This window comes from Rissa tridactyla, chromosome 14, assembly GCF_028500815.1.
Source record: "Rissa tridactyla isolate bRisTri1 chromosome 14, bRisTri1.patW.cur.20221130, whole genome shotgun sequence".
NCBI lineage: Eukaryota > Metazoa > Chordata > Aves > Charadriiformes > Laridae > Rissa > Rissa tridactyla.
Window position 1 is genome coordinate 10,165,976 of NC_071479.1, and position 24,118 is coordinate 10,190,093.

Here is a 24,118-nt window from a genome sequence, read left to right on the forward strand (position 1 = left end):
GCCAGAGCCAGAACCACCGACTCTCCTGTCCCCCAGACAGGACCGCTGAATGCACAGGGGTATGACAGCCCCCAAAGCCTGTTGTCATTCCATTTCTACTGAGTGGCTCCCCGTCAGGCACAGAACAATATTTTCAAGGAACTAAGTAGCACTTGGTCGGTCCAATTGGATCCTTAGGGATGTTGGACAGAGTTGAATCTTCTGGCTGTGGAGCTCAGGCTGCCTGAGAAAGCTAACCAAAAAAGCTGTGGTCTTCTGTGGCACAATGAGAAAATCCTTCTTAGATAGCAATTTGCCTTTCATTTCTCATAGATGCTATCAAGCAACCAGCAGAGGTTGTTCCTATCTTTGGTCAGAGGCCAAAGTGAGGGATGATGCCCAATTCGTCCTCCATCAGTTCCAGGAAGAGAGTGGTTTTCCCTCAAGTGTTCTGTTAAAACTGCATGGAGTAGGTGACCCAATATTCTAATTGCTAAGAAACCTAATGCAATTTCCAATTTAAATGCCAGGAAAATCAATTGCTTTCTCTTTTGATTCAAAGGTCTCACCTGTCTCCAAAGTGACCAGCTTGCACTGCCAGCTGCTGAGTATTCTTCAGCAGAACCAGCGTACGTGATTTCAGAGGCACGCTTACCTGCTTTGGAAAGAAAGGGAAAAATAGTGTCATTTATGCATTGCTTATTTAAATGACTCTGCTATAAATACTACTGTGTAGGTAGCAGCAAGCACACCTTGCCCTGTGGGCCATCCTGTTTCCTCAACAGTATAAACTATTTCAGGCAAATTACACACAGAAGCCTTAAAATGAAACATTCCCTATTCAACAGTACGTTATTTGCAGTCAATAGACCACATAGCCTCTCCCTTCCTGTTGCAAAGAGCATCCCACATAGGGATTAAGCATTCCTCAGAAATAGTACGACCGATTGCAGAGTTATTGGCACCTCTCCCATCTCATCAAAAAGAGGAAACTCTTGACATAGCTTGAGTCATCTTCCTAGTAGTCCTTTTCAAGCCTATACTCATCAGCCTCCAGGTGAGCAGACTCATGATTTTAAGCTAACATGACTTTGACCTCTCCAGTTTTGGCCAAATCAAGTAGCCTGCGGAGGCAGAAAACAGCTGGCTGTAATTTAGCGCGAGCCTCACCCCACTCCAATCAGCACAGCTTATCGGGACACAGCAAAACAAATTTATTTTGCCTTGATTTGCTTTAATAGAAAATCTCATTTGTGTTTGAATTCCCTGGAGTTTAGCAGTATTATTCAGCATTTAAGAGTAAGAATGCTAAAATCAGAAACAGAATAAAGAACAAAATCAGGTCACTGGTTGAACTGACATTCAGTTTTTAGCACAAAATCTCCTTTCTGAGAACTAACCTATTAAATAAAATCTTTTTCTGGCCTGTCTGTCCATTTTGGATATGCACTTACAAGGAGGGCAGTGGCGAAACCCCACGGCTGAAGCAACGGCACTGTCCTGGTGCTTGATGTGGAGCTGCACTCCACGCTTCTCAAAGACAGGTCAGGCCAAAAGTTATTTAAAAAATAGCGCATTTACAATGAAAAGGGCGTAGCATAGCTTCACCACCTATTTTCTTTTTCTAGATGCAAAATTGCTGTTTTACTTGCATCCTAGCAAGACTTGGTTTTCTCCATAAGAAAAGAAACCATAGTCAAATGAAAGGGAGGGATAAGAGAATGAAATAGTGTTTCAGTAGAGCATTGACCTGCTTGACCATAAACACCTGATTGCTAAAAACACTCACCTGAGCAGAATTAGACCAGGAACTGAGATCTAAACCAAGTCTGACCCCAAATATCACACAGCTATGTGTGTCCTGTTCAAAAAATAAGGCTGGATGGGCAGATGGACTTACCTTTGCTCAGTAACTTATATCCCAGGCTTCCACAAGCTAGATATTCCCAACAGCCTCTTGCAGCAAGCTAAATGCCCTTACAAGCCTCCAGGTCAACTGCACTGAAGCAAAACACGTCGGACATTTCCATCAGGGGCCAAGTAAAAGCAACATCACAGTTGAAATTAGATCCAGAACATCTACAAACATGAAGTTGAGGTGAGAATATAAAGTTGAATGCCATTCTCAATGAAGCGCTGTCAATGATTCACCTGTGAAAGGGAGTCAAAGGCACAAAGACCAGCAATAGGGGTCCAGGTCAGGGACCCACAGGCAAGTTTTGCTCACAGCCATAACCTAAATCAAGATCTAACATAAAGCAAGCTCTTGCTAGTGCCATTTTTCATTTCCAAGAGAGGTGGTAATTTAAAAATACCTACATTGTAGAAGCAAGAACCTCTCAAAACAAGTTTGTGTCTACTCAACCCTCGTGTTCACTCACATTAAGGAAGGAGTTTCCCTTCGCTTGGTCTGGCTCTTGCATTACCGCTGTTATGCATGAGGCAAGAGCTTGAATCACTTCCAGATGAAATTACAGAAAGCTGTGTATAATGAAATTTCTGCCAACACTGAAGCAAAGGATTTAGTTTTTATTATACCTGCAGCGACTTGAAGCTCTTTACTGAAACTTAGAGAAGGGAGAGAGAAGGGTAGAAGAAACTTTTGATCAACTTGAATACGTTCCTACTCAGCGAGGAAGAATGCTTCTGTCCTACTCCAGAACACACTGAATAAAGCTGACCATTCGGAAGTAATAAAGACTTTTCTTTTAGAGCATAAGTCTACAGTTCAGCAGTATATATGATCTCATCAGGATTTCCATCTAATCTTGCTGTCCCGAGGTCCCGTCATTTGCTTGACTCCCCGAATCTAGCAGAGCTCTGCAGCATTGCGTGAGTCTGCCACGTTTTAGGGTGAGGGTGTCTCAGAAGACGTGCAGTTTTCCAATCCCAATCTGAAAGGTTTTGTGTTTTCTTTGATGTTAACTCTATCACCAGTCACAGGGGGTTTTCACATATCCTAAAAAGGATGTCAGTTTATGGGACCAGAGGATTTCTACCCTATACATGCCTTTGGGTCTAACATCAGATACTCTGTGGCACACATTTCATTTAAATTCAGTGCCAAATTCATAAAGTTATTCATTACAATTGCATAGATTTAAAATATCCAACAATAATATAATGGCGGACTATAACAAATGAGCAATTGAAGTGTATAGCATTGTATGTTACAGCCTTAAATGTTCCAACATTATTAAAGACCTGCACTGGGATTTTAAAGGGGGTGAAGATTTCCAATGGCAGATGGAAGAAGTAAAGCAATTCTATACTCTCTTAAAAAGTTATTGGACTTTGAAAATCCAACGGATTAAGTGCTGATTTAGAATTGTTATCTTTGTTCAACTTTTGCTACTTCTAAATCTTGCGACTGTTCATTCCATCCTGCTAGAGAATGTCAAAGAAATGTGCTTTTTCTTCTGTGGAAATTTGTGTGGAGCCAGTGGGTTTCCTTTAACAGAAACTAGGAAAATTCTGCATGTGGTGAGTGAAATTCACTCAAAAGGAATCCAACACCCACCCCGGGATGGAGCAGGTAGAGGACCACTGGCTCATGGACTGGATTCCTTGGGGCATTGCCTCGTGGCTGTTCCTCCCTGTGCTGGTTATGGGCTCGAGATCAGTTCTGCTTTGGCATAAAGGTGGAAAACCACATTTCTTGTACTCCTTAGGGAACTTTTCTGTAATTAAATAAAAAAAAGCACCAAATAACCAAGCACGTGTCTTTTGTCACTAAGACAGCTGTTCCTGTTTCATTCTTGTAGTAAAAAGAAAGCGGAGCTCCACTCAGTTACTGTTCTCTAAATATTTTACAAATGCCAACAGATGTCAATGAAAAGTTTTACAGATCCTTCCTTGGGGTCCCCTTTGTAAACAGCTTCTGGGAGGAATTCAGACATGAGATCAGCAGCACCGGGAATCCCCATGTCAGATGAAGCCCAGGGGCTCTTCCCCATCAGAGGGGAGATGTAGGAAGGAAGGAGGGAGATGTGCCTTTGGGCCAAGAGGAAGCCAGGTCCACCTTCCCAGAAATGCTTTCCCCAGAGGGACATAGGGGGAGGCAGGTCCAGAGAGGAAAGGGAGTTGCAAAGGGTGAACAGAGAAGCCCACATCAGCAAGAGCGCTGGCTATGTTGTAATCAAAAAGCTGCCTTGCCCCTTTCCTTGCCCCAGTCACTTCCATACCCCGTGGCATAATTTCCGTGCTTCTTTCAAATCAAGCACTGACATAGATCCCCAGGGCTGAGCTTGCCGGAGAAAGCTCATGGAAAATTTTTGGTTCTTGCCCGTCAGTAAAAAAGCCAGACTTGTTTAAGGAAGGAGGGTGGGAACCACATAAGCATGCCCAAAGCAATGAGTGATAAAGAGAATATGCAGAGACAAATATTTGGAGCTTCTCAAACAGGAAAAACAGAGGAAAATCTAAAGGCAAGTGATATATCTAAAATGAGGAGGCCTTCTAGTGTGCCGTTACAATTATTTTCACATGATGTATAATACACTGAAGTGATATTCTCTGAAGAGATAAGTCAGAAATTGTATGTTTTGCTCCTTCTGCCATGGAGAAACTGTATTTGTCGGGGCCTCAGCCTCTGTTTGTTGCCATGTCAAATCAGGGTCCATTATCAAAGGTGATGTAGAGATATGAAAGCGCTGAGAGGATGCAAAATCAGCGTCTTCCAAACCACAATGATTACAGACAACGCGGTGCTGGGCCACAGCCACGCTCCCTCTCTCTGGAATAACCTCTTTCCATCCTTTGGGATGGATCCATCTAAGGACCCCAGATTTCTGTGTGGGATGGGAATACCCAGCTGCGTGTGGCCCCCCTCAACCACAGCCAGCCTCTCCTGCCCCCTTTGCCATGATTGCACAAGTATCTCCACAGAACAAGCACCACATCTTTGGTGCAAAAGACCAATATACTACAGGAAAAGAACAGGGGAGATCAAGGACACCTCTAATGTTGTGGGTCCCCAAGTGACTTATGCAGATCTCTCAGCAAGAACGACCTTTTCAGACTCATTTAGTGCTTTAATCCTCAACACAATATCCCTCTAGGTACTGATGTCTGCACCGACGTTGGATATGTGACAACAGCTTGCATCACCAATATGATCCAATGCTACACGTGAGCCTGTGAAGCCAGGGTTTGCAGGCACCGTGGCTGCACACCTGCCGGTCTCTGGACTCCCCAGGCAGCAGGACATGAGTTGGTCCCTTCCCACGGATGTATGCCAAAACATCAAATGTGCCCTCTACAGTGGGCAAAGCCCAGGCTCCTGAGCTGTCCACCAGACCGGTGAATGAAGGAATGAATGAACCATGTCATCCTTGAAGGAAATGCCATCAAAGAGCTTCCAGTAAACATTCAATGAATCAGCACTTCCCAATAAAAGTCACCAGTTTTCTTTCCCCTTCACTCAAAATAACTGTGTCACATCTGGTCTTTTGAATTAATAATCGGTAGAAGAATGTTTGCATAAGCCATTGGTCAAAGACGCCTCAGGTTTCTCATAAACAACCCTGAGGGAAACACAATCCTGGGAGATGCAGTTGTGCTCCTGACACAGGAAGGTGATCTCTCCATGCTGACCACAGAGCAACGCAAAGTTGGACAGATGGGAATTTGTGACACAGAACTAGGTCATGGCATGATCTTATCTGCTCTCCTGTTAATCCTTCTAGCCATAGGCTGGTTTTGGAGCTGAGGTAGGAAGACTTTAACAGGCATCCAGCTGCTGCAACATCTCTGAGTAATAAAAGCTGCAATTTTACATGTCCCAGACAGAGCAGCTGGACACAACAGAGGCTTCCCTGAAGAATCTTAGGAAAGGAGGAAGCACAGTAAAATAGAAGTGATAATTCTTGTAATGGGGTCATTACTGTAACAAGATTACAAAACAACCCATCTGGTTCTTAACCTTTAATCCAAGCTGAAGGAGGAAGACAGACCATGATGTTTGCCTGCAGCCGTGCACGTTCTGGGTTTGTGCTAAGTGCCTGCCGTCTGGGAGGAGACATGCCAGAAGATGCAGGGTTGGCCACGGTCCTTTCTCCCTCGAGGAGAAAAAAAGGGTTCCCAGACTAGTATCCAGCTCACAGCACACCCTGGGGTAAGATGAGGACAAATTGCTATTGCCTGGCACAATGCTGACTTGCCAGCAGCAGGCGGCTGCCACCTTCTTCATGGGGGTGGAAACACGAGGAGGTCCGCAACCTTTGGTGTGATTCGTTCCCAGATTGGAGACGCCACCTTGCCTTGGCTTGGAAGTGTCAGATCAAAAGATTCAGAAGTGTCCTGAAGTTTCCAGGTGTGTTGTGGGTTTTTTTTGCAGCAACCCCAGGCAGCCACATCTGTGTTAGCAAGTCACCTCAGCCTGGGTAAACTCGAGTGCATCTAACTGACACCAAGACTTGTCAAATAACTGATATTAGACCTGGTCCATGGATCGACAAGGGGGTGAATTTCCCAGATCTGTTCAGGCAGGAGGGGCAGTGTGCATGCCAGGAGGTGCTCCATCACGTCCCGGGCTCTGGGGAAGCACCACGACAGCGGCAGTGACCTTGTCACAGGCATCCCCGAGAGGCATTGGCAGCAGCATTGGCATGACATGCAATGAGGGGCTCAGGCCCCTTTCAACGCTTACAAGGCGATGCTTTCATCCCCTTCTTCCGAATCCCAATCAGTTAACTTTGGTCTGGACCTCGGGAGGCATTATTCAGCCATGTTTACATACTTCTGCCTGAGATGTCAACATCACCTCCGATATTTCCACTGTTCTTAGCCCTCTGAAGCACTTCTCCCACCATTTGGTCACAAATGTCTCCAGAGTTTCGAGTAAATTGAGGAGTGTAAAGCCACGACTGCTGGAAACAATATCCCCTGCTTAGATGAACTCAATTGCAACATTTTCCAGGAGATCAGAACAAACCAAACAAGAGTTGCATGTCACGTTTTCTCCTTTTCTAGTGCTGAAGACAGAGGGAGAGCTCCCATTGCAAAAGTTTTCCTGGCTTTTTAAGGCCAAGACTCCAACATGCTGCAGCAGTTTAAGGAATGAAAAAAAAAAAAACAACAAAAAAAAACAAAAAACCACAGTGTTTTCAGAATAAAATTTTAAAAGTGCCAGGGAAGCTTGATGCTTAACTCCTTTATGTCTCCTGTGAAAATCCACAACACACTGTTTCCAACTTACCCTTTGCTGCAGCAGCCTGCTCCCGACAAACAGAGGGCCACCTGGCGGCACCAGGACCACTCCTGGAGGACTAGGTGTCCTCCCAAGCAGGTCCACGCTCCCTGCACAGCCGAGCTGGCTGTTTCACAGTGCCGAGGCATGAGTCACGTATTCACGCCACGTTACTCTTTGCGGTAACAGCAAGAACATCACACCAGGAGTGGCTGGAAACTGCTGGATGGGAGAAACACCAGACAGGGCCTTGGGTCCTGAGGGGTTGGCCAGGGACAGCAGTCTGGGGGAGCGTGGCAGGTACTAGAGCCTGTTATCACAAACATATGGCATGGCTTATAGAGTCCCAGGTACCGCTTGCTGCGTCCTCAGCTCTGGAGTAATTATAGGAGAAAGACTGGAGTTTGGTTAATTGATACTGGGATTCAGAGTGGGAAGGGGGGAACTCGTTCTAAGCTCCCATTCCCTGACACCGAAAATGCAGCAGCTCCAAAGAGCTTCAAGACTTCGTTTTGATTTTGCTAAATGTTTGTATCAAAATAAGGACACCTTTTAGCAATGTCTACAACTTCATGTCAACCGTTTGCTGAAGGGAGCGCTCCCTTGTACGTCCTGCCAAAGAAATTTCCTGCAGCCCAGCACCAGGAATGATTTGCGGACAAGAGCTGTAATGCGAATTAAGTCTTACCGACAAGGATGGGTGCCAGCCACGCTTGTGGCCAGTGCTCTCTCAGCAGCTGTACCTTGTCCCAGTCTGCAGGAAGGAAAGACGAGAAGTAACTGAAACAGCTGTAAGGAGTCAGAGTTGCAAAACCTCCGAAGCAGAACTGCTCACTTCCCGAATGCATCTGCCGGGCAGTTGGCACGGAAAGGGGAACCTGGCTGCAGAGCAGAGACCTGGCAAACTCCGCAACGGCGCAAACAGGGGGGAGAGGTGAAGCCGAGCCACGGCCATCCTTATCGTAAATTGTCTCTGCGTGCTGCTGGGGGCTTGGAGGAGGAAGAATAACGCAGCCTGAAAGACTCTGCAGTCGAGGAGTGGGTTAGTCCAGTCAGGATCAATCTGAGATTTACCACAGTGGTCCAACGTGTGATTGAAGTGTGGGACATGTGGTGCCCTCACCGTTACCCACGGCAAAGGGACAGGAGTCGTTACAGAGGGAGAGGTGCAGCAGGAGGTGCAACTTGGTCATCCATCAGCTCTAGGGCTAAGACAAAGCTGAGGGAGCCGGATGCTCTGCAGACTAAGGAAAATTAAATTAAGTCCTCTTACCATATGCGAAATTACTTCCTCAGCCCTGCAGGACAGGCTGGATGTTTCTGCAGTTTTGGTCTGCACTGGGAGGAGTTGCAAACAAGAGCAAACTGCTAGGAAAAGGCTGAGTAAAACCATCCCCGCAGCTAAATCACAGGTCAGGCGTTTTAAGGCAAAGGCTCTCCAGCTGAGCTATGAAATGTTTGGAATGTTAACGGTAAGGGTGTTGCTCAGTGCCCTCTCTGTTTGTCACAGCTGGTCGGTGCCACTTGCCTGCAGGCGGGTGACAGAGCACAGAGTCCCTTTGACCGAGGGCGCAGCCCAAGGTGGGGGCAGACCATCCTCAGACACCGTCTCAGAGAAACCCCCGCCGCGTAGGTGAAAAAGAAACCAGAAAAGAAAACTTTGTAGTAACCAGCAATGCAAACGCTGCTGGCTTTCGACAGTCGCCTGATAATATCCAGGCGGAAAAACGCTATGCATGGGGATAAAGTTACAAACAATGTGGTTTTTCACTCATGTGTCCATGTAGGGCTCTCTAGACAAACAGACACCTTCCGTGGCAAAGAAAGGAGCAGAAGTGAACATTGTGATTGTTCCTTGGGATGGAATTATATTGCATTCATCGAGTTGCTTTTATCTGAAAATCACATTAAAGCCTTTTCCTTCAGAGTTTCTTTATGGCACAAAGGAATTGAACAACAGCAGCTTTTCCTCCCTGGCACATCCCCCAGAACAAAGGTGCGCACACAAGAGAGACCCTCACAGCTCGAAGGACTGCAAAAGGGAAGAGGAATGAGAGGCCAAGCAGAGCAGCTGAAGCAGCGCCGACAACACGGCCCCAGCAGAGAGGGGGAGTTTTGGGGACTGAGGGAGGCTGCAAACAGCAAGCCAAGGAGCTATAAGCCCTTCTTTGGCTCTTTGGAGGCTCAGAAAATCAGATTTTGATGAATGATCACCTATTTCTCCTTTTAGGAGAAGGGGGCTGGCCACGCAGGCAGAGGAGGATGGGCAGCACCCTACCTGCCACAGCCGTACCCACCGCTGCTGCCACCACTCCACCGCCCATGGTCCAGGCACCCTCCATCTTCCGGAACCTGCCCATAGTTTCCAGTCAAACACTACACGGAGACCCACACTGAAGCATTCCGGACTATATAAATCCTGGAGCCCTTTATCCATCCCTCCCTCCCTCTTCACAGTCATTTGCAATGCTCCAGTCAACCCTCACAGCTCAGCGTGGGGCACATCCCTCTCAGCCGGTGTCACACTTTATCTCATTTCTCCACCGATTTAACACCAGCAGGTGTCTTTGAAACAACTCAGGTGGCCAAAGAAAAGCAGGGGGCCACTGCAACTCTTTCTTCCGCTCCCGAAGCTCAGCTCAGCTCATAAATTGGCGGCAATAATATTTTAGTTATAAAAAATGAAAATATAGCTTTGCCATTGATCTCAGTGCTATTTTGCTGAGCAACAAACCTACTGCCTGCCACTGAGCAAAAAGGAAAAAGCAATTATAAGAGATGCCTGGATGAATCTCCCTATCTGTCAATATTTCTGATGAAGATAAACTTTGTTGGTAAAAGCAAAGTTCCAGGCCTGAGAAAAAGGAGCCCAAGGCCATTAATACCGATAGAAATCGGACCGCCAGACTCACGCAAGGGAAGGCATGTTCAGGAGTGGGGAAGGATGGGAGGTGGAGAGGCTGGAAGAGAAGCTCCGTAGATCTGTAGAAGAAATCAAAAGGAAGGGGACAGAGGGAGGAGGAAACTGTGGTCAAGGGAAGCATTTAGTAGGGCACTCCTCTGGGAATCGGCCACCTGAAAAGGGACTGAATTAACAAAGAGCAGCTGTCAGAGTTTGAAAATCAACCCTTCTTTGGGTCAGTAACGGGCAAGCAAAGGCTGGGTCTTTCATTAAAGGCTCTAGGGCCAGATAACTACCAGCCCAGCTGCATTTTGGACAACGCTGGAGCCCATACTCAGAGATATTCCTGCCTTTTGGGGAAAAACAGAAGATAAAGCCAAGCTGTGCAAACTCAGTTCACTCCTAACTTCATGCTGCTAGCAACAGGGATGTGAGGAGATGACTTCAGCTCTCATTCCTCCGGCATGTCAGACCATCACTCTTATGGTGTGATTCCCCTGGTCTGGTTCCTCGCTGGATATTTTCTTGCTGTTTTTCCTGGGAGTTTTGCCAATTAATACCAAGTGAGAACCTGTCCCATGGCACACAGTCCTGTTCATCATATCTTCTCGGGATGTGCCAGGGAGTAATAGGGTTAAACTGTAACAAGAAAGAGGTATGAACTGGGCATTAGAAAATGTCCTGGTGGTAAGAAGAGGGACATGCTTGTGCTGAGTGTTTGGGCAGGGTGGAGTCTCCTCCGGGCAGGCTTTGAGACCAGGATTTACAAACTTCCTTCGGGAATATATTGGTTTATTGAACCTGCCTTAAGAAAGGATAGCCGCATTTCCAAACCCATTTTCTGTGATCCTCTTACCACTAAGGGCTGTCTCTGAGCTCCTGGGTCCAGGCAGACCCTACCCTCCCTCTTACCCCAGCTAGAGGAAGGCGACGGGGGGGAGTCCCCTCACCCAGGTTTGTTCTAGTGCGAGTCTTTTTGCTTTCTGCTGTGGAGAAGCTCTCACAGCTCTCCCCTCTCGGGGCACACTCCAAAAACAGACTGGAGACAGCAGGAATATGGCAGGGAAGGTGGAAATATTTTCTCATAAACACGCCACCACGGGCTCCTTGGGGAAGACCTTACCAGTGGGACCCCCTGGAAGTGCCCAGCAGCCATGCTCCCGCTTGGCGGGAGACCAGAATGGACAAGGGCAGTGAGGTTTGATGCTCTGCAGCCTTTTGCATTCAACTCCTGTGGCTGATTGGAAAGGGGATGGCTTCTTTCTGAAGGCCCTTGGCAAGTTAGGTCTTGAAGATGACTTGCGTTGGAGACAACCCTGGGCCCCTGCCCTCAACTATTTCTGTACAGCCACCAGTGAGCACTCACCTCCTCCCCAAGTCCCTCCTGGTTCTGCTGCATTAGCCTGCAGAGCTGGTTGGGTTTTCTCTGGCCTGTTGGCAGCAGGATAAGCACCTTTAAGAATTTTAGACGAACTAGGTTTTGAGAAGTCCAGTGCATGTTGCTTCATGCTAATGTGGTGCAGATACATAGTGATTTCACAGCACAAAAGTGCAAAAACTTTGCAAAAAGTAGCAGGAGACTGTAGCAAGACTTGGGAGAACTTTGTCTGAAGCCGAACTGAAGGCTGTGTGTCCATGCCTGTTGCTGAGGAGCAGCTAAGATGGTTTGTCAGATCTAATTGCACCAAGGCAAAGAGGATCCATTTGTTCTTCCCTATTTTCCTCCCTGGCAAAGCCACTTTGGTGACCTGAACACCGCTCCGCTCCCTGCCTTGTAAGGTTGACACTGGACACGGGCTTGGACGGAGACCAATGCCTGCAGCCTCCGCCTCCAAACCGGATCCGCTCCACCCGCTCCAGCAGACAGCTCTTTCCCTCCCGTCCGCGATGGCAGCAGGAGCATGGATCACCCATGTCCCCACAGCAGCAGCCGGGCAGGGTGGCTGCACCGTGCCGGGATCGCCTCCTTTCCCTGCCCCTCCACACCAGTGCGGGAGATTTAGGCAGAATTACAAAAATCCATGAGAATCATAGAATCATAGAACCTTCATGGTTGGAAAGGACCTTTGAGATCATCAAGTCCAACCATACACACACACACACAAAGAATAAATAAAAAAACACCAAAAAAAACCCACAAAAAACCACAACCTACAATCTCTGCCACTAGAGCATGCCCTGAAGTGCCACATCTAGACGTTTCTTAAATACCCCTAGGGATGGTGACTCAACCCCCTCCCTGGGCAGGCTGTTCCAGTGCCTGACCACTCTTTCAGTAAAGTAATTCTTCCTCATATCTAACCTAAACCTCCCCTGCCGCAGCTTCAGACCATTTCCTCTGGTCCTGTCCTTACTCACCTGGGAGAAGAGGCCAACACCCACCTCTCTACACCCTCCTTTCAGGGAGTTGTAGCAGGCAATGAGGTCTCCCCTCAGCCTCCTCTTCTCCAAGCTAAACATGCCCAGCTCCCTCAGCCTCTCCTCATATGCCCTGGTCTCCAGACCCCTCACCAGCCTGGTCGCTCTCCTCTGGACACGCTCCAGCACCTCAATGTCCCTCTTGTACAACGGGGCCCAGAACTGAACACAGCGCTCGAGGTGAGGCCTCACCAGTGCCGAGTACAGAGGCACCATCACTTCCCTGCTCCTGCTGGCCACGCCATTCCTGATACAAGCCAGAATGCTGTTGGCCTTCTTGGCCACCTGGGCACACTGCTGGCTGATGTTAAGCTGGCTCCACCAGCACCCCCAGGTCCTTTTCTGCTGGGCAGCTTTCCAGCCGCTCTTCCTCAAGCCTGTAGCGTTGCTTGGGGAAAAATCTCTGTGTTTGCACCCGGCTGTACTTTGTTTTGCAGGTGCAGGGGTCCAGCTTTACATTGTGGCGGTGAGAAACAACTGCATTTGTGACTCAGTGAATACATTTATTTTTTCCATCTGTGGTAAAATTAAGGTCAAATCAATTACAAACGTTTTTTCCTTTCTAAACACAGACTGGAAAATTTGGGAGGGCGGGGTTGAATTAAATGCTCCCATGGGAATTAAATTTTTAATCTTTTCTTTTAAATCAAACGGTATCTAAATTTAACATTGAAGCCTCATTTTTGAAATGTAACATTGAAATATTTTATACTGAAAACTGTTTAAAGGTAGCACTTTGTCATTAAAAGAAAAAAGATCAATGTAGAATTTGACAAATTTGTTTTTTTGACCTAAATTTGAGATTTCGATGGATAAGCTCATGAAAAAATCTTGCCCAGTTCTAATTAGCACTAAGTGTTAGCATCAGTCAGGTGAAATAATTGCAGTCTTGAGCTTTGAACAAAATGCAAAAGTGAAATAACTGCTAATGCAAACAACTTTAAACAGTCTGACAGAAGTCTCCTTGCCAGGATGTCACAGTTTCATTAATTCTCCACCAGTTTTCACGTTCCCAGAGTAAAAGAGAAGGCTGATGCAACAGTCAAGGACAACACAATTTTTTAAAAGCCCTTTCAGACCTGATGAAGAAGCAAGAAAGGGCACAGGTCCACGTGCTTTCCCTTGTGTTGTTTTTTTAATGTCCTTAGAAGTGCTGATGGAATTAGAAAACCACTGATGAACAATAAGAAACTTAGAGGAAAAGCCAAGCATTTTAAGGAATTGCTTACATATGCACATGCAAACCCATGTAGATCTTAGAGAAGATAGTGCCAGTGGAAACATCACAGCTCACTTGGGTGAACTGGCTCTGCTGCACGTTCAGGATACCTGCCTAGGCAAGGTCTCTGCACTGTGGTTCCAAAACTGCCGTACCCGTGGGTGCCCACCCGGGTACCACGGGGAGGGATGGGAGCGGGATGCAGGCTGAGAGAGCCCCCTGAGCCGCAGACCCCCGGGGTGGCCGAGGCAGCAGGGGTTGCACCACTCGCACTTCAGTGTTGGTCACCGGCTGAAAAGTGGTCACTACAGCTAGTGAGGATGCTCTTGGTCCGAATGTAATCAGCCTTATGTCGCTTTAGTTTAAGTAAATGTAATTAAACCTCAGCTAAATTAATCAAACCCAAGTAAGCCATGCACCAGTTCGAAACAGGAGGGGGAACTGACTCCATTGAAGCAGCTGGAAATTTCAGATGTCTTGAAGCATGGCTTCATCCAGAGCACGTGTAAAGGTGGCTGTAGGGGCTAGTTAAATAATTCATATAAAGAAAACAAGTGCAAGTGGGACATGCTGGATGGGGAATCATGAGAAGGCAGTACCAAATCCTGAGAGAAATCCCCTACTAGACAGGCAGGACAACCCCGGGACGGTCCTACAGGGCAGGGGGGAGGTGTTCCTTACCAAAGTGAAGCTCTCCAGCTTCCATCCTCCCTCTAAACTAATTACCTGGACACAGATATGCTATGGTAGATATATGGGGCTATTATTTCCCATAGTACTTTGCCCTGGTGTACCTGGTGCTTGCTGCTGACTTATGTGAGATGAAGTTATTTAGCTATTTAGACTGCGCCAGCCCCAAAAGTCCCTCCGTGTTTCTCCCAAGTCATCGCCGAGCCCTTCTGCAATTGCTCAAGGCAGAACAGCAATAGGCGGCCTCCAACCTCAGCCTCCTGCTGAGAGGATGATCTTAGATCAAAGATTGATTATTATTTATTACCAGGACGTTTGGAACAGATAGGCAAGGAACCCGTTGGGATTTTCTCCAGGGGAAAAGGCAGGGAATGGCTGGGAATGAAAGTGGGGAAACGCATGCAGCCCTGGAAACATTTAGGTTCATTCCTCAAATGCCAGGAAATGCACGAACCCCTCCCATTCACATTGCTGAGGAGATGCGTGCAGACATGAGGAATGCGTTCAGGTGAAATATGCCTAAATTTATATCAGTTTTACTCCCTGCAAACACAGGAGAGGCAGCTGTTTGGCCAGGCATGTTCTTGTGCAGGGGCGATGTGCCGCATGAAGGAAACCCCCGGAGCTCTTTGCCAACCATTCACAAACCATTCAGTTCGATTTATTTTTCAAAGTGTTTCCCTGAATGCCTTTTTGGGGAACTTCACTTCAGATTTTATATTTATTTATAATATAAATTAAATAGCTAATACCACGTCATAAAGGAGGAGAATAACCTCAGCTAACTGCCACCCGCTTGTGTGAGAGGAAATCCTTGTCCTGGATGGCTATAAATTCCATAACGTTATCAGCAGTGTAAACTCTCTAGTCTTGACGGTCCTGGCGCTAACATTAGCTTTCCAGCACGACAGCGAGGTGGGCAGACACCTCTCACAAGCTCACCTTAGAAAGTGTTATGGTTTGAGAAACCCACAACAATTTAATGTTGTTTAGACAATTATTCTCTCACCCCATGACCCCTCCCTGCCCAGGAATGGAAATTGGGAAAAAAAAAGGAAACACAAGGGTTGAAATATAAACAGATTTAATAGAATGAGACTAGATAATTAACTAGTTTAATTAATTACTAGTAACAATGTACTACGGCAAGATGCTGAAGGGTTGATGACAGAAACAGAGAGCCAGCCCTGAAGACCTTCACTCTGTCTACACAGCACCAGGGGAAACCGTAAGGAGACTTCAGTGGTATCTCTGTTCTCGTTTACCTAATGGGTTTAATAACACTAAAGAACCAATATCGATCCCAATACCAATATAAAATACACAAGGATTAAACCCAGCCCGTTCCATCAGCAGAAGCCACGCACTCCCAGCAGGGACAGCCAATGTGGGACACCGCAAGCACTGCGGCTTCAGGAGGAAAGGACGGGCTCAGGGTCTGGCACCGAGGCAAGGAGTTCTCTGGACCGCCGTCATCAAGGGAGAGAGAGAGAACTCCTCAGAAAACTTTCTAATTTATATTGAATGTGATATTCATGGTATGAAATAACCCTGTTGGCAGCTTGGGTCAGGTGCCTGGATCTCCCTCCTCCTCATCCCCACACCTGGCCAGCTTGAAAATACTGAGAACTTGAAACCCATATACCATAGCTGGCTATAAAGTAAATATTTTCACATATTAAGGACACTAACGTCTTCTAAATGTACAGTTTTCCCAAACATTAGAGGATAAATCAGTCCTGTGTCACTCAAACCAGGACAAAAGTGTTTTTTGGAGAAAAAAAAATAAAATATATATATAATCCATTATTTGCTCAGCTTTCTGGTTTCCTGGTGGAGGAAACCCCTTTCTGCTTCTGCTTAGACAATTAAAACAGTCTGGCCCGCAGTCTTTCTTAAACAGTAAAAATGTAAAAAGAAGCCAGAATCTGGAGTGCAAAGTCCAGCCTGCGGGCACCAAATGCCTGAACCGCTGACCTGAGACCCTGAGAACATCTGCTTCACACCTTCTTCTTGTTCAAGCTGAGAAACCCGGACTCTGAGCTTGAAAGTGAAAGAATCGGTGCTCACAATTGTTTTTGTGGGTGAGAAGGGAAAATGAAGCAGTTAACCGTACCGACCATGCAGTGGCCTTCGGCGCTCCCACTGCAGCACCTGCTGCCATGTGAATAGTCTCCACGTCTGCACCCGTCCCCACCACAGAGCGAGAAACCACGGTGCAAAGATCCCCCGAGCCCGGCCGAGAGCCTCGCTGGGTTTCCTGCCATCGCTTCGTTCGCTGCTGATTGAGTGAGAAGGTGGTGGGACACTCCAGGTTTGGGGCTACAAGAAGACAGCTCTGTTTGCCTGCCAGCCTGGAGGGAGATGTGGAGATAACCCCTAAAGAAACGTCTGCAGGAAAGAAGGTAAGATGCTGAAGCGTTGATTATAGAAACAGAGAGCCAGCCCCGAAGACCTTCACTCTGTCTACACAGCACCAGGGGAAACTGTAAAGAGACTTTGGTGGTATTTCTGTTCTCGTTTATCTAATGGGTTTCATGGAAGCAGGGCTGGCTAAACTTTTTACCATCGTGAGTTGAGGCTGGTTTTGCACCGCTGCCTACCCTTTGGGAGAAACACATCTCAAAAACATGTGTGAAACGGTACCAAATCAGAGCTTTCCGCTTCCACTGGTGGGAGTGTTTTGCATTCGCTTTCTGCTGGTACCATTCATGGCAGAGGGGCAAAGCGCTGAACTCAGGCTTAATTTTCATTTTGGGATCCATAAGTCACATGCAAATCTGTCTAGATCTTGGATAGCCCGTTCCCGATAGAGACCTGCTCTTTGTGTGATGTGGATGGCTGCCTGAATAAGCGTTTCTGCTCCCTGAATAATTGATTGAAACTATGTGAGAAAGCTACAGTGAAATAGATGGGAGAATAGTTACTTGTGCTAATATTTGCAAAGCGTTTCCAATCTGCAGGAGCACACAGCCGTGCTGCAGGAATCCGTGTGCCGTATCACAGGAAACTGATGTTTTCATCCCTGACAAGGCAGGTAGAGTTTGTGCAGTTCAAGATTATGGTATGTTCTCTCTAAGCATGGAAAGGAGACTGGCGTGGGACCCAAGAAATTCACTTTGTGTTACTCTGTGAGGAAAAGTGTATTTCAAGGGAAGGAATTAGCAGACTTTCCCTCCACTCTCCTGTTCTACACCTCCAGCAAAGCGTGAGCTACTCGGTGTTAACTAATTAAAGGGGCTGCCTTTCCTTCAGAAGGAAATTGGAAGATATATTTCTATATAATCTAGAGAGACAGAGCACCCAGTAAGCGGAAACAGAGAGATGTCTTTCCTTGGAGATATATAGGTATATCCCAGTAAATGGAAACAAGAATAGGCAATCTTGTGAAAGCTGGACAATGCAGCCTAGAGCTTTGAAGGTTTTGGTTTTTCTTTTACTTTGTTTGCACTGCAAATTGCATTTCCAAATGCCTGTTTCCACTCAATAGCTAAGATCTCCTTGGCCCATCTGAGATATTTGCGTCTATTGGGGTTCAACCTTGATGGCTTTCTATGTGCCAACTGGAGCGGAGGATTCTGCTTCTGTTGGTATCGGTGTAAGTCAGGTCCATGGCGCAAGAGCAGCAGAAGACCAACAAGTTCTGAATCACGGTGGAGATCTCAAAAAAAAAAACAACCCAAAAAAACCAAAACCCAAGAACTTAATAAAAATTTTTGAGACTTTTTAGTTTGGGCTTCTTTCTTTGCATCCTGCCACATGGTACCACCTGGATCATCACAACGCAAGAGGCAGTGGTTGGCAGGGATGCTCACTGAAGCAGCAAATGCCCAAGCTAGTCTCTGCCAGATCTGGTTGCAAACCACCAGAGTCAGCAGAAGACCAAAGCGGCCTTGTTGCCACCAACAAACAGCATCCCAACTGACGTTTCACTGCCCGCAGCCTCTGGGCATCTCAGCTCCAAAATTAAACCTTCCGTAGCGGATGTTTGCGAAGTGGGGCATGGCCACTCGGATTAAGAGAGTTCTGAGTCAAGTGAATGGTGAGTGCATCTTGTAATGGAAAGGATATTTCTCTAATTGAGAGAGTTTCCTGGTTCTGACGTAACCGGGAGAATTATTTCTCAATGTGTCAGCTTTACTGTCAAGCCACAGCCGCGTGCTCAGTGTAAAGGCTCAAACTTGTCTTGCTTACGCCATAAGCATGATGGTTATTTATAGCTGGCGTTTACACAGCTGCCACTCCCCAAATACCTGAGACCTCCCAATTTGAAGGTGTTCCTGCATCCTTCATTGGGGATGCAGCCGAGGGATGGAGGGATACAGGAGCTCGGAGGGGGCCCCTTGCCCAGACTGTGGCAAATTAGTTATTTCTGTGCCAACCACCTAAATCCCAAATGACTGCCTTAGCCTTTCATCTCTATTTGCTGTGGTTAGACAGAGGTGATGGGAAATGACAAAGAGGTGCAAAGTTTTGGGCATTTTGCACATTTACCTGAGCAGCAGAATCTTCTAGAGTTTGCAAAACAAACCCGGAAATTGCTCAATTACAAAATTTCTATTGCTTAGTCAGGCTAAAAATAAAATAAAACCTTGTGCCAGGCTCATTTCTGCTGCAACCACACTCATCTCAACAGAGTTAAGCGGGGGTGAGCATGGGCCTTCACCATGTTTTTCATCAGTGCAACTTCCAGTCACAGCCAGAACAGGGAAATGGAAACAGTGGCGAGCCAGCTGACCCAGCACCACTCCTCCGGTGGTCTCCGCATCCCCAAAACTCACCCCGTCTCCTCCTGCTCGGCGCCAACGCCAAGGTGTCTGCAAGGCAGCTGTTACCAATGAATGTCTGAAAGACCTGGGGCACGACCTGGTCCAATCCCACTCCTATAACTTCCCAGTGTTGTGTTTGGGCAGGGGCTGGATGCAGCTTAAGGAGCTCTGGGGCTGTCTTGGTTTTGCAGGGCTCTGTCCTACAGCCTTGCCCTCCCTTTTCTTCTATAAAATCAATGTATTTTTTTGGTTTTGTTTGCTTGGAGATGATTCACTTCTCCTGGAAGTCCCACGCAGCATGTGCTGTGATGGGGAAGAAACTCCATTGTTTTACCCAGGGCAAGAGGTTGGGTTGATCAACCTGCCGGACAAATTGCATGTGCTTCTGCCCCCAGCAGGGTCACGACCGTAGGTGTAACAGAGCTAATGCTGTTCCCAGTGTTCCTGACTATCATGAGCATGGTGCTAGGAGTTAGGACCACGGGATACCAGCCACGATACAGGGCTTCTGGCTGGACTCTCTTTTTCCAAGTATTTCTCCATTCCAATACAGTGACCTCCCCCACAGTGGTAGTTTTGCACCTGGGACAACCCATCCCAGCAGCATCCCTCGCCACAGCTCAGGGGAAAAGGCAAAGCCCACAGCATGGGACCGTTGTGCTGCGGCCAGTCCCACAGACAGTGATAGGAAGGAGACTTTCAACTCTGGTAACCCTAACTTCTGTTGGGAACAAAACACGAGCAGCAGAAGGGGAGGCTGACTGTCCCACGTGGCAGCCGTGTACATTACAGAAGCCACAGAAGGCCCGGGAGTGTTTCCTAAGAGAGTTTCTGTTGTGCTGAGAGCTGGCTGCGTCACTGATGGAAGGGGAGAAGGGAACAGGTCCCAGCTTGGGGGGTTTTAGAAACCCACAAGCCAAGTATCTTTGGGGAACTGCTTGGGTATGGCCATGACCCAGGATATGGCTCTTCATTTGGAGCATCCTGTGAACTTCCTACCTGCCCCTACACTGCCTCCCCATCCTCCAAGGATGTTTCTGTACATCCTACACTCAAACACAAAACCTTACAAAGTTATTTCAAAACAGACCTTTTCGAGCACTCACGCTTTTGCTGCACACAGTAGAAGATGCTTCCATGGAAAACTCACTCCACTCCAGTGTCACTTGATATCCACAGCACATCTCTGCAGCCACTGCCACACTCACAGAAACATCTCTGAGCACTGCAAAAGAGAAACCAACATTATAGCACTCCAGCCTGTTTTGAACCCAATTTTCGCCACCCACCACCAAGGATGGGTTCAGCCAGGTGGAGAGGGTTTGGGTCTCCCTTTCCCAGCTGCTCCATATCAGCATGGATCTGCCCAGGGCCAGCTGGTGGGGCAGCTCAGGCAATCGCCTGCTGAGCCTTTCCTGGGGCCAAGGCAAATGTCTAATGTGACCTGGTCCAGCAAAAGAAATCAGCTGTTGGCAGTTTCTAACCCAGTGGAACCTATTCCTGTACACCTTAAACAACTGCGACCTAAATCTTATCTGGCTTGGTAGAGGCACCTGCCTTCCTCCTGCTTTTAAAAAGAGGTGAAAGCACTGATACTCTGGTATTGGACCTCAGAGCTTCAGCCAAGAGGTTCAGAGGTTCAATGGTTTGTCTAGTCCCAAAGACACAGTCAAGCTCGGAAATAGGAGTAGTCCCACCAGGCTGAGCGTACCCTAGTTTCTATGTTGGGCGTGGACTTTCTGCTCTAAGTTTAGCACAAACGAGAGAGATTTGGAGAAGACTGGACTTTCACTTTCTAATGAGCATTTTGCTGAGCGGTGATTGCTCTGCACTGTGTGGCAGGAGAGTGAGAACTGAGTCAATTAAGCGACTAGCAAATTCCTAACAAATATGTGGGAACAGGCCGACATGGGCTGTGTTTCAGCGCACTGGAAGGAGATAAGGTTCAGCTCCCACTGCAGAGATTTCATGAGAACAGATAGTTTTAAACCCCTGCAGTGTCTAGCAGCAGTGATTATATTTCACACTTCGGGTGAATAGAAAAGATTCTCCAATATCTTACGGTGTCTCTGACAGGGCGAGTACAGAGCTGTACATTCCCGTGGGACAGGACGTGTGGGTCACCAGCAGAGAAAATATTGGATAAGGTTAGAAAGACATGCAGATGCTGAAATTTCTCCAACTTTTTACTTATTTTTTTTACCAGTTCTGAGCTGGGGAGGGAAAAAAAAAACAAAACAAAAACCATTTAAAAAATCAATCATTTGAAACAATGGCCTGGAAAGCTTCCAAAACCGAAGCAGCTCAAGTCAGGCTCCTGCCTTAAGTTTTACCGAGGGTTTTCTGCTGCCGGGTTGACTTTGCAGCCCTTTGGGAAGTACCTCCGCCGGCCCCGCTAGCAGCAGGGCTGAGGTCTCTGTCCTCCCCTCCTCCTGGGGCCTGCGCTGCAGCTGCCGGTGACGGTGCCGCTGCTGCCTTGAGACCTGCCGACACCAACAGCAGAGAGTTTGTGCCAGGCCCAGAATTACTTGTGTTTTTTCTCGTGCCCACTTCCCAGCGGACATCTCAGTGCGCACTCAGTGGGCAAGGGTTTGTAGGTGGCACCAGGGGTATCAGTGCAAGGACACTTAATTTATGCATCCAAAACGATAGTGTTGGGACCTTAGGGGAGTCACATAATTGGACAATTTCCGAGTCTGACGCCTCTTACCCGTTTACCACAAATGACTTCAGCAGCCACCCATTAAATCATTTCAGAAAACACATGGAAATATTAAGCAACAAAAAAAAATTCCACCCCATCTTTCCATTCAGTCAGATATACATACATAAACATATTTTTGGCTGAAAAAAACACAAACAACAACGAGCTAAAACGTCATTTGTACCTTTGCGGTCCCGGTAAAAGTCCCCCATCCCTTCTTCGGCGCTCTCGGTTGCAAGTTCAAAGACAACAGGTACAGGGACTGAAGCTTAATCAGGAAATAAAAAATTAGGTAGAGGGGAAATTTAACAAACAATGCATAATTGTTGTTCTGAGGTTAGGTTCAACCTTGGGACTGCTTCCCAGCACGTCGCTCCATTGTGACCTTCAAGATAACCGCACGAGAAAGGGCTTTTCAGCACTCTGAATCCTGAAATGACTGACTCTGCTTACTCAGGCAGCATCCTCCTGGGCAAATTACTCACTTTGTCACTCGTTTTGGTTTCTTTGCTTTCTCGTTCTCTCCGCAGTGTGACACTGGAAGGCACCTCTGGGTCAGGCCCTGTCGTATCTTCATCACCATCGAGCTGCTCTCTGCTCAAAGGGCACGTTAGTCACTTGGGTACAGAAAGGATTAAGCCCAAGACTCTGCAGGACAGTTTCGTGCATCCCAGCCTGTGATTGCTCATAGTGGGGATTTCTGTGAAGATTCTATACTTTCCCAGCTATCCTTAGCAACTCTTACCATTCGCCCTTTCCCAGAAATCCACCTGATTAGAGAAATACCCACCGGCCTTGCAATAATTTCTAATAAATTTGTCTTTTCCACACCTCTGTAAAGCATGAATCTCTCTGACATGGAAAAAGAAGATATCCCACCCAGTCAGTCCATGGCATTGACGCAAAACTGCTTCATGGATCTCACCTGGGACCCACCAGGGCACTGCAGGGAGGCTCCCCCGACGCAACATGAAGTGGGCTCCCGTCTGTTGGGCACATCTGGATTTTGACAAGGATGTTGCTCTCACGCCACTGTGAGCCCCAGAGCTTCAGGACATGGATGTCTCCTGAGCGCCAGGGACAAAGAAGAAGCCTCCTGCCACCAAGCTCCCTCACCACAGGAGCCTTCGGTGCCGTCCCTTGCTCTGGCACACCGAGTGCTCTGTTGGCCCATCCCTAGAGCTCCTCTCCCTCTCCTGACGCCTCCCTTCCACGTGGACGTCATTCATCCCCGTGATGTTTCCAGCAGACGCCTTTGTTCCAGGAAGCTGACCAATAGTTTCCAATCAACCAACCATGATGACTGCATTAAATGATTCTTATCCCTTCAAAAATGGCAGGCCTGAACCTTTTCTCTGGATTCTTGTTTTCCCTCCTGTCACTGCTCTGCCATGACTGAGCTTTCTGCTGGAAGGGTTTCAAAAAGGTTGAAAAATATTTTTGAAGATGTGTCCAAAAAGTTATGTAAGCCCTTAAAGGAATTGTCTAGATTCAGCATTGAGCCCCAGAGAGATGTCCTGTCTCCCAGAAGAGCATCTCTGGGGGAATGCATCCCCTGAAGAGCTCTGCAGACCCCCCCTCCCCCAGCCCTCCCCACTCCCCTGATGATGTTGGGCTGCCTGGAGACAGCTCCTGCCCCACACCTGGGCAGGGAGGTGAGCTCAGCTCCCCATGGGGCGAAAATACCTATTTCCTAGTAGGTGTTTCAGCTCCACCCCTAGTCCATGTTACCCCCCCACTGGCACCAATATCACACAAAAACCCTATCAGCCCTCACCAGGCAGCTTGAATCTACCTTGAACCTTGGCGTTCCTCACACGTCCCTCATAGCCAAGGCTGCAGGGAGGGACTTGCACAAAATCTGCCCGTTCAATCTCAGCAGCAGCCAAAGAAACCTCGTACTCTCTTCCCTCTTTCGCAGTAATGCAGTTTTGCAAGTAGAAAGAGCTGGTCAGGACAATCTAGTCTGTTTGCCTCATCAGCCACAGGATTTTCCTGATTTTGATGAGGTTTGGAACCACCCCAAGAAAGTTGATATACTTTTTTTCTTTGGCTGTCTGTGCTGGCTCAGATTCTCTAATCAACCTCCTGCTTTAACATGAGCCAGAAATGTCTGAGTGTTTGCTTATGAGATACCTGAAAGGTTGATACTCAAACAATTACTAGTCTCAACTGCGAGATATAAATCACACCTGGGTGCTTTGTTACTTGACAGTGGCAACTCTATTCATCAGCAGATCAATTATGC

General features: G+C 47.3%; 1 protein-coding gene across 12 annotated transcripts in view; it reads right to left on the reverse strand.

Moving 5' to 3' along the window:
- LOC128917536 (uncharacterized) overlaps positions 1 to 23,763 on the reverse strand; it is a 31,105-nt gene extending 7,342 nt beyond the window's left edge. The window contains exons 1-6 of one of the 12 annotated variants that reach the window (XM_054220782.1): positions 22,796 to 23,007; positions 22,055 to 22,138; positions 21,500 to 21,649; positions 20,273 to 20,391; positions 7,857 to 7,922; positions 1,607 to 2,058 (exon numbers count right to left, since the gene is read on the reverse strand). In XM_054220782.1, the coding sequence (XP_054076757.1) occupies positions 7,899 to 7,922; positions 20,273 to 20,391; positions 21,500 to 21,649; positions 22,055 to 22,138; positions 22,796 to 22,841 (423 nt within the window). In that variant the 5' untranslated portion in view covers positions 22,842 to 23,007 and the 3' untranslated portion in view covers positions 1,607 to 2,058; positions 7,857 to 7,898. Of the gene's footprint in view, positions 1 to 548; positions 638 to 1,606; positions 2,059 to 7,856; positions 7,923 to 15,546; positions 16,789 to 20,256; positions 20,392 to 21,228; positions 22,617 to 22,795; positions 23,008 to 23,665 lie in introns of those variants that run through there. The other 11 variants (XM_054220773.1, XM_054220776.1, XM_054220781.1 and 8 more) reach the window with 11 other exon arrangements.
- Between the last annotated feature and the right edge of the window lie 355 nt (positions 23,764 to 24,118).